General features: G+C 43.2%; 1 protein-coding gene across 1 annotated transcript; it reads left to right on the forward strand.

Annotated features, from left to right (window-relative positions):
* Window positions 1-232: 232 nt before the first annotated feature.
* Window positions 233-10291, forward strand: ecm1 (Extracellular matrix protein 1). Its single transcript, NM_001173661.1, is given in 10 exon segments — window positions 233-488; window positions 1221-1277; window positions 1485-1553; window positions 2071-2148; window positions 2264-2616; window positions 3476-3681; window positions 7381-7666; window positions 7842-8059; window positions 9318-9405; window positions 9612-10291. Coding segments are annotated over 10 exon segments (1608 nt in total). The 5' UTR covers window positions 233-418; the 3' UTR covers window positions 9795-10291.
* Window positions 10292-11127: the final 836 nt, after the last annotated feature.

Below are 11127 nucleotides of genomic sequence, written 5' to 3' on the forward strand. Positions count from 1 at the left end.
GTTTCGCTCGCTCCGATGCTTTCTCCAGTGTGATAAATTCCGCCTCTTGCGAAATGAAGGACAATTATTTATTTATTTTATTAGTCCATTTTTGGGAGAAGCCTGGCTTTCTTCCATGAAAACACGCCACTGCTGACTCATGGTGGAAAATATCCCTCCTTCTTTTCCCTCCAATCACAAAACAAACATACATGTATCTATGCCCTCTCACAACTCTCATTCTCTATTTCATACCACTTCCAGAAATACTTGATTTGACGCTCAAGGGTCGTTTCCTGAACTTGACGTGGCTTTGGAACGACTTTGCGAAACACAGGGAAAGAGAGTGGGGTGGTGAAAAGGGGCGAAACAGAGAGAGTGGAAACAGTCCTGTGAAAGAGGACAAGGATATCAGACACCTCCCGTGTCAGTCCTCGAAATGGGTTGGTCTTGGGCTCGGGCTCTAGCCTGCTGGTGTGCATTAGTGCTGGTGTCCACGGCATCTGAAGGTTTGTAGCCTATGAGGTTTTTGCATGTAATCATCAGTTCTTTCTGTCCTTGTTTTATGTACTGGTATATTTATGGCTCACCTTCTGTTCGTGCATGGTCTGTTAGAAGTTCGCAGAAGTTCGCAGATTCACTATCAAGATCATGAAGAAAAACATTATTTGTTGGACGTGATACATTCCATTCCACCAGTTTAGTGTGGAACAACTTTGTCCAAGTCTACTAACAGTAGAACTATTATTTTAGGTGTAACAAACATCTAGACTAAAGAATTCACACCATGTTAATTAAAGGTGCAATATGCAGAAGTGGCTCCGCAATTTCCTGGTTGCTAAAATTATTATAGTGAGCCTAATTTCAGTTTGTGACAAAACAAGCAATGTATAGTGTAGAGAATCATTGTACCATCTAAACCGCTATGAAATTCCTTTTCAATAACCAAAATATTTGTATTTTAAGGTTTTTGAAGCTGGTATACAAAACCAGAAGCAAAAATGTAACTTAAGAAATGGGAATCATAGAAATAGCGCACATAGAACAGATCTTCCGCTTCTTAGACTTGCTTTCAATGAGAATAACATATCTATAAGTCATATTTCTATGTGAAATCTAGGTGGCGGACAACCATACTGACATTACACGGTCAGAGTGTGATGGCTTATGTAACCAGTGGGCGTGTGTGCCAGTCTCTGTGTTTTTATGTCTGTGTTTACATTCTCTCATCCCTTCCATAGATAAGCCTGACATGTTACAGCGAGAGGCCTCCTTTGACCTAGAGGAGCTCCTGCAAGGTTTGTGTGTGTGTGTGTGTGTGTGGTCCCGTGTGGCTCAGTTGGTAGAGCATGGTGTTTGCAACGCCAGGGTTGTGGGTTTGATTCCCACGGGGGACCAGCACAGGGAAAAAAATGTATGAAATGTATGCATTCACTGCTGTAAGTCGCTCTGGACAAGAGCGTCTCCTAAATGACTAAAAATGTGTGTGTGTGTGTGTCTTCCAGGGGCGAGTCAGCTGGAGCCTGATATGACCCAGAGGGAGGTGGAGTTTGGGGGACTCTGGGAACCCATAGGTGAGTGTGTTGTTACCGTAACTAAGTAACCCATAGGTGAGTGTGTTCTAACCATGACTAACTGTAACCCATAGGTGAGTGTGTTCTAACTGTAACCCATAGGTGAGTGTGTTCTAACTGTAACCCATAGCTGAGTGTGTTCTAACTGTAACCCATAGCTGAGTGTGTTCTAACTGTAACCCATAGGTGAGTGTGTTCTAACTGTAACCCATAGCTGAGTGTGTTCTAACTGTAACCCATAGGTGAGTGTGTTCTAACCATAACTAACTGTAACCCATAGGTGAGTGTGTTCTAACTGTAACCCATAGGTGAGTGTGCTTTGTTATATTCAGCCTAACACTGATAGATCTGTGAATAATGAAAGAAAGCAGATGAGAGAAGGAAACTATTCCAAAGTATTTGGGACACATCCTCTCCTATGCCCATGCCATTCTGCCATGTTATTAATACAGTGTAGGCACATGACATGTTATTAGTGTATGGCTGTCAGTACTAACTCCTGTCTGTCACTGTGTAGAGTTTCCTGACATGGAGCAGAGAGAGGTCACCCATGAACATATGAAGCCTTACCTGCTCAAAGTCCTCAAGGAGAGAGGTGGGTGGTGATGCCTTCCCTGCTGGTATACTTCATATCACGCAGCCAATGGAGTATGATGTGTGTGCTGTATCCTGTGTGAGGGAAGTACAGTAACAGAAGTGTGTGTTCCCAGCGGGCTCCAGGGCAGCTGACATAGACATGACCCAGAGGGAGATCACCCTGCACCTGGACACAGACTTTACACCTGGAGTTCGGCCAATGGCTGGGCCTCGCTCGTTTGGGGATTCCCACCCCAGTGTCCTCTTCCCTCCCGGCCAGCCCTCCCCTAACAACCTCCAGGCCATCTGTCTCCATAGCAGCCGTCGTCCCCGGTACCCTGCCTACTCCTTTCCCCAGACAGGCTTTGGCTACCTTCGTCGTCAAGGTGACGCCGTCAACCGGATAGAGTCCTGGTACAGTGCATGTTGCCATAGGAACGGGACACAGCAGGTCCAGGAAGTGACGCTGTGCTGCGTTACACAGGCGGTGAGTGTTTCTGTGGCAACATTGGATTCTGTCCTGTTCCATTCTGTCCTGTCGTGTTGTGTTCAGTTCTGGTCCGTTCGCTCCTATTGTACCAACAGAACCACCTTCTATGTGCTCAGATGTAGTATTGATGAGGACAGAGGATGTCTAGGGAAGATGAGACAGTAGTATTGATGAGGACAGAGGATGTCTAGGGAAGATGAGACAGTAGTATTGATGAGGACAGAGGATGTCTAGGGAAGATGAGACAGTAGTAGTGATGAGGACAGAGGATGTCTAGGGAAGATGAGACAGTAGTATTGATGAGGACAGAGGATGTCTAGGGAAGATGAGACAGTAGTAGTGATGAGGACAGAGGATGTCTAGGGAAGATGAGACAGTAGTATTGATGAGGACAGAGGATGTCTAGGGAAGATGAGACAGTAGTAGTGATGAGGACAGAGGATGTCTAGGGAATATAAGGAAAAGGGGGATACCTAGTCAGTTGTACAACTGAATGCATTCAACTAAAATGTGTCTTCTGCATTTAACCCAACCCGAGACAGTAGTAGTGATGAGGACAGAGGATGTCCAGGGAAGATGAGACAGTAGTAGTGATGAGGACAAAGGATGTCTAGGGAAGATGAGACAGTAGTAGTGATGAGGACAGAGGATGTCCAGGGAAGATGAGACTCAGTAGAAGGAAAGCCCATACAGACACAACAGATCAGCCTTGGAGTCTATATGTATAGCTGTGTAGCTGTGTAGAAGGGAAGGTGTTTATGAGTCAGGCCCACTAAAGCTGTACCTTCACCATTTTAGGACTTCTTTTACCTCTATTTTTCATCTGTGAATTGATGTTTGTGTATGTCACTTACAGTGGGAACAGACCCTGTCCACATTCTGTACTGATGAGTTCTCAGTGAAGACACGCCACCACCACTGCTGCAAGAAACAGGGCGGGGCCAGACTGAGCTGTTTCCATAGCCAAACCCCAAACCCCAACTACCTGCCGACCACCCAGGGGGCAGGCTCCTCCCCCATACCTGAACCTGGCTTCACCTTTAACCCCAACACTTGTCACAAGTAAGGAGAGAGAGAGAGAGACCGGTTTAGGGTAGGGCTGTTATGGTGACGGTATTACGTGACTGTTTAGTCACGGTAACTAGGCTTCTCCAAAACTGCACTCTGATGGTGCTGGTGATCATTAGTAGAGTACCAAACTTGCTAACAGCCAGTTCTAATGTGCTGGTACTCAGCACCTTACAGTCTCTCTAATCACACTGACATCAATAGAAATGAAATCGAAAATCTAATCAAACACTTCATGAGAGCCCATGAGCTCATGTTGCGCAACATTTCTATTGGCTATGCAATCGACAAAACAATTTTTATGACCTCTTTTAAAAAGAGGATCCCATCAGCTTTCTATAGGCTAGGCCTACTATATTTATTTCTCAACTTTCCAAATATTAAGCACATTGCTTCGATTTACAACAGGAGTACAGCCTACCTGGCTGGCATGATAATGAACCATGGGAAAAGCTCCCCTATTCCAATAGGTGCATGATAATGGTCCATTCTAAATCATAACACATTTCACACATATATTATTTAGTATATGTAAAGACAAGATTAAAATAGTCTGATGGGTGACAATATTATCACTTGTGAATGATGTATTATCACTTAATGATTCCATGCATGTACAGTAAGGCAAGAAATAGCGTATGCCTTTTTTAGTCCTACTTTTTCAAAACGCACGTCATGTAGTCTAGCCCATAGGCCTATATATTTTGACAAGATTTGTATCATAACTAACGTGGCCAAATAACTCCAAACGCAGCCTGCACACCTAGAACCCCTGGGACACTGTAAGAGAGCACATAGCCTACAGACCTAGAACCCCTGGGACACGGTAAGAGAGCACATAGCCTACAGACCTAGAACCCCTGGGACACGGTAAGAGAGCACATAGCCTACAGACCTAGAACCCCTGGGACACGGTAAGAGAGCACATAGCCTACAGACCTAGAACCCCTGGGACACGGTAAGAAGAGCACATACAGAGAGAGTCTACAGAGCGTAGTGAAACATGTGCTCTTATAAACCCAGTCATTGCACAGTTGCGTGTGAAAACAGAGTTTTGACTGGCCACTATATAAAAGAGGATCACAGCTTTCATGTGCTGATATTTACGTCTCAATTCTTAAAATTAAGCACATTAATCTGCTTCACAACTGGTGTAGCCTAACTGGTATACATAGGCAGTGCGTGAGTTTCATATTTGGGGAAGATATGTTTCCCCATAAAAATGCAGCTTTTATAATAAAGTATTATAGGCATGTAATGCTTTATTAAAAAAGGTGCATCAGTTTCTTATGTAAGATGGCCTACTATTGGAAATGTGAAAAGATTGGATAGTCATAATTTAGGCTAATAATAGAACTCAATCATTGTTTGCAAAGAAATACAATTTTTTTTGAGCGTGTATAGCATAGACTAGAGTATGGCTAGGCTGTATCAGATAGGCCTGTATTTGGGGAGTCTTTCTTTGAACAGGAAACACATTTCATGCATTTCTACTACACTATATGACTGGAGACATTAGCAAAATATGTTTTTTATATGACAAGTTAAAGGGTAGCCTACTCTGTTGACAGTGACAACAGTTTAAATAAAAAACGACACTGCCTATATAATAGGCCTACGAGAAGGGCACAAATAGAATATGACGTCCATCTAAACTGGAAGAGCTGGGCCGTTCTAATCAAAAGTAATTCCACACATATTAGTAGGCTATATGTAAAGATCAGATTAAATTAAGAATAGTCTGATGGGTGAGAATATTATCAAGTGCTTGTCAAATTGTGAATGATGAAGTGTGTGCAGCCTGTACAAGAAACAGAGCAGAGCACATGCCTTTCCTGCTTTTTTCAAAAGCATCATTAGTCGCGTCATGCAGCCTTAGAACCTATTCAATATCAAAACCAATAGCCTAATATTTGTATGACAACTAAAGTTCCATAAATAACTCAAAATTAAGCATATAAAGTGCATTTGGAAAGTATTCAGACCCTTTGACTTTTTCCATATTTTATGTTACAGCCTTATTCTAAACTGGATTAAATCGCTTTTATCCCCTGCATCTACACACAATACCCCATAATGCAACAAAAAAAATACATTTTTTTTACACAGAATGTGACATTTACATAAGTATTCAGACCCATTACTCAGTATTTAGTTGAAGCACCTTTGACAGCGATTACAGCCTTGATTCTTCTTGGGTATGACGCTACAAGTTTGGCACACCTGTATTTGGGGAGTTTCTCCCATTCTTCTCTGCAGATCCTCTCAAGCTATGTCAGGTTGAATGGGGAGCATTGGTCGCACGGCTATTTTCAGGTCTCAACAGAGATATTCGATTGGGTTCAAGTCCAGGCTCTGGCTCGGCCACTCAAGGACATTCAGATACTTGTCCCGAAGCCACTCCTGCGTTGTCTTGGCTGTGTGCTTAGGGTCGTTGTCCTGTAGGAAGGTGAACCTTTGTCCCAGTCTGAGATCCTGAGTGCTCTGGAGAAGGTTCTCATCAAGGATCTTTCTGTACTTTGCGCCGTTTATCTTTCCCTCGATCCTGACTAGTCTTCCAGTCCCTGCCGCTGAAAACCCTCCCCACAGCATGATGCTGCCACCACCATGCTTCACCATAGGGATGGTGCCAGGTTTCTTCCAGACGTGACACTTTGCATTCAGGCCAAAAGTTCAGTTTTGGTTTCATCAGACCAGAGAATCTTGTTTCTTATGATCTGAGATTCCTTTAGGTGCCTTTTTTGCAAACTCCAAGCGGAATGTCATGTGCCTTTTACTGAGGAGTGACTTCTGTCTGGCCTCTCTACTGTAAAGGCCCATTTGGTGGAGTACTGCAGAGACGGGAGAACCTTCCAGAAGGACAACCATCTCCACAGAGGAACTCTGGAGTTCTGTCAGAGTAACCATCAGGTTCTTGGGCACCTCCCTGACCAAGGCCCTTCTCCCCTGATTGCTTAGTTTGGCCGGAAGGCCAGCTCTAGGAAGAGTCTTTGTGGTTCAAAACTTCTTCCATTTAAGAATGATGGAGGCCACTGTGTTCTTGGGGATCTTCAATGCTGCAGAAATGTTTTGGTACCCTTGCCCAAATCTGTCCCTCGACACAATCCTGTCTCGGAGCTCTATGGACAATTCCTTCGACCCCATGGCTTGGTTTTTGCTCTGACGTGCACTGCCCACTGTGGGACCTTATATAAACAGGTGTGTGCCTTTCCAAATCATGTCCAATCAAATTAATTTACCACAGGTGGATTCCAAGTTGTAGAAACATCTCAAGGATGATCAATGGAAACAGGAAGCACCTGAGCTCAATTTCGAATCTCATAGCAAAGGGTCAGAACACTTACAGCGCCAGTCAAAAGTTTGGACACACATGCTAAGCATTTGTGGGAACTCCTTTAAGACTGTTGGAAAGCATTCCAGGTGAAGCTGGTTGGGAGAATGCTAAGAGTGCAAAGCTGTCATCAAGGCAAAGGGTGGCTACGTGGAAGAATCTCAAATATAAAATATATTTTGATTTGTTTAACACATTTTTGATTACTACATAATTCCATGTGTTATTTCATAGTTTTGATGTCTTCACTATTATTCTACAGTGTAGAAAATAGTAAACATAAAGAAAAACAGCCCTAGCATAAAAAATTGTCCTTTTTTATGGCAACTAATGACTACATGAATTGTGTCCTTTCCTCCCAGGTCCCAGCCCGGTCCACGTACTCTCAGAGGGGAGAAGCCCAAGAAGAGCCCCCAAGCTACTCCCAGAGACTCTAACATCAGCTTCCCCCCTGGACGCCCCACTTTCGACAACATCGGATTGGTCTGCCGTCTACGCAACCACCGCCCTTTCTACACCCCCAAGTGCCTGCCACGTACAGGCTTTGGCTGGCTGGCCCGCCAATCAAAGGCCGTGAACCGGCTGGAGAGAGGGTTCAAACACTGCTGTAAAGGACAGGAGGACGTGCTACCCTGTGCTGAGGGAAAGGTAAGGAGCAGTGTGTGTGTGGGCTATGGCCTGCCTACCTGCACTTGGTAACGTGGGAAAAGTAAGGATCCAATTCATACCTACACTGAAGAAGGCTACTAAACTGAAACATCTGTATAAACTATCCTCTATACAGTGAAAAATAATATATATTTTAATCTTTCTCCTCTCATAGTGGCGTGAGGTGCTCGACAGGTTCTGTGAGGAAGAGCAGAAGGGGAGGCTTCACAACTCCTCCTGTTGTGATGTGGGAGAAGGTGAGAAGAGGTACACCTGTTTCTCCTCCCGCGCCCCTCATCCAGACTATGACCAAAAGCTTGACTCTGCCTCTGCCGCACCACAGACTCACACCCTCGGACACATCTGTGAAACATACAAAATCATCAAGAAGAAGTAAGTGTGTTTGTTTAGCATTATTGTGTGTGTGTGTGTGTGTGTGTGTGTGTTGTGTGTGTGTGTGTGTGTGTGTGTGTGTGTGTGTGTGTGTGTGTGTGTGTGTGTGTGTGTGTGTGTGTGTGTGTGTGTGTGTGTGTGTGTGTGTGTGTGTGTTAACCTTTTTCCTCCTCAGTCACATTTTTATGCTGCCCAGCCTGTTGTTTATCTTTCTGGGTGACAGAACCAGAGCTTTCAGAAAAGGTACATTTCACTGTAGTAGATGGTGACTGTAGCTAAGTTTCCATCCGATTGGCGACAGATTTTAAATTTGCGCATTTTCCCACCAGTGGTGTTTTTCAACCAAACTGACACGTTGTTGATTTTTGTAGTGCACACAAAATGTACTTTTTCCCATTTTCCCGAATAAAAATCTAAAGTTCAGTGTGTTTCCATCATATTTCCAACTCTACCGATGTCACAAACGATTGCTCTAAATAGCAAATGTGCCAACTCTGGTCTTGGCACATGCGCTCTAGCCAACAACTAGCAGATACAGTGTGGGTAGGCTAGTCTAGATTATGAGATTTATTATGGATAACAGCAACCAATATTTACATTTTTCAAATGGCAGTCAATCATCAATCATCATGTCACCAGAATAAGACCCTCAATATTTATTGGAAAGGAACATCAAGCTCATCACTGTGCACTTTCACTACCCTGTGAAGTTCATCATTTATTTAATCTGTAGCCTAATAAACTGCATAGTTTCCTGTGTCGTAGTGGAAGGACCACACACCATATTATCACGTGACTACAAGTTTACTTTGCTCTGATGGTTATTATATCAATATTTGCACATAAAGCTGTTTCCACCGCCATTTCTCACATAATGCATTTTACAGACACAAAAAGATCCCACCATGTCAAACGAACAAATTATCTGTTGGCATTTATAACATTTCACCGAAAACTCCTGTTTCCATTACAGTTGCTGTGGTTTTGTTTTATACGGTATGAGCTTACTCGCATAAAAACTGTGGATGGGAACGTGGTTAATGACATTAACATTTCAGATTTGCATTGTATCAAAGACCATTACCAAAAGATTAAAAACAATAGTATACAATAACTTTCACAAGTATCTTATTACAGCAGCTAGTTTGATCCAGGCACATTTGTACATATCTGTCTAACAAAGCCCTTTGACTGATTTGATTATCGAGTAAAACAAAGATGTAGTATACTGAGATAATCTTGCAATCTGGTCTCTCAGGTTCCCTTTGGCTCTTCCTGTCCAGAACTTAGTGGTCCAATGCTGCCCCCTGCCAGCAGACCAGAGAACTGCATGTGTTCAGGAAAAGGTGAGTTCAAAACTTAATATTGCATGTTCACACAGACAACCCCATATCTCATATTAACCAGGTTGTCCCAATGGGATAAAATGAACATGATTGGCCATCAAGTGTCTACAGGATCTTAGACAGAAAGTTATATTTTAGGTCTAAGCATATTGAAGGCTTTTTAGTATTGTTGTTTTCACAACTTCTCTCTTTGACTGTGAACCCAGCTAGTGACTCTGGCGGAGAGCCGCTGTTCTGCAGAGAAGCCCTCTTCCCCTGCTGTCTTCCAGAAATGCTGCCCTCCCTCCTCCCAGGACGCCCCTAAGTGCCTCTCCGGCCTGCTCATGAATGCCATCACCAAGGCAACAAAGTCCCCACACCTTAGAAAGAGGAAATGCCCCCTCGCCTGATTTTTGTTTTTGTTGATGACTTTTCACGTTTCACTCTGATGGCAGTGGGCCAATCTGAATTGGCGGTCAGGGGATTTGTGCAGTAGTCACTACATGACCATGATACAATTGGCTAATACAGAAGAACTGTTGAGCAAGTGCATGATTTAGTCAAACAGGGGATAAGGTGTGGGTAAGAGTAAGCCGAATTTATAGTTAGAAAGTGCCATTTATTCCATATTTTCTAGCATGGCCAGATGACAACCAATTAATATATGGTATCCAAGTGCACATAATATTTCAGTATTACTGTCAGTGTCTGTCATTAAGAGGGTGTTATAATGATATATCAGCTCTCCAGGTGTTCTATCTGCTTTATGAATTAAATCACCATTTGTATGACCACTTATTTTTTACTCATGTTTCAGATTTGTTAGTTGTATTTTTCTTATAGCTACAGAACTGCTAGTCCAGTTTTCCTGTTCTAACATTTGAAATAAATCTTTATATTTTCAAAATGTTTCCTGTGCCATGTCTTAATCATTTTGGAGTGAAGCACTGCCAGTTATTGTAATTTGTTGTTATCTGACACATGAACAACATTGAAATGATTATTTGAATAAACTGAAATGTTGATGGAAGTGGACCTTATGTTATAGTGACTGTGTGACTAAGTTAGTGTAGTAGAACTTGCATTAATAGAGACAGACAGGGTCCTCACTAGCTGTCACAGCCACAGAGTTTAGCCCAAAGCCTGGCAGATGGCGACATTGAGTCGTTTCATCTTACCGTCCAAAGGCATTGTATGAAGCCGGTTATATACACTTGTATCCCCGGTGGACCGGTTTTTACATGAAACATTCTCCATTCAGGCTGCAAAGGCATCGATTTCCTCAGTTTGATTTAGTGGGCGAGAAGGCAGAAAAAAATGTGGAAAATGTGCTTTCTTTATGAAACACTATTTTCTACCACCATGCTAGAGTGGCTAAGAATGTTAGTCCCAGATGTTGCATATTGTGTTCAGTCAATCAGGTTGCAGAAGTCTGTATACCCCACCCATAGCAGCGTTGGCGGATGTTTCTGGTTTTCAGGGACACAGTATTTTTTAACTAACTTCTGTTTCCCCTGAAAAACAGAAGTGGAGACTCCGCTCAGGCTTCTTTCTATGCCTGCGATGTTAGTTTACCTCTGGCTGAACTGGGAGCGCAACATCAGGGAAGAGCGCGCTTGTTTGAAATGGAAAAGCGTTGCAGTAGCTTTTGATAAAGAAGAACATCAAGACGAAGATTGTGGAGATTGTGACAGCCGGCTAAATGGCATCCCTTGAGAATGCAAGAACAAGATGGATGTCAGG

Source organism: Salmo salar, chromosome ssa02, assembly GCF_905237065.1.
Source record: "Salmo salar chromosome ssa02, Ssal_v3.1, whole genome shotgun sequence".
Taxonomy (NCBI): domain Eukaryota; kingdom Metazoa; phylum Chordata; class Actinopteri; order Salmoniformes; family Salmonidae; genus Salmo; species Salmo salar.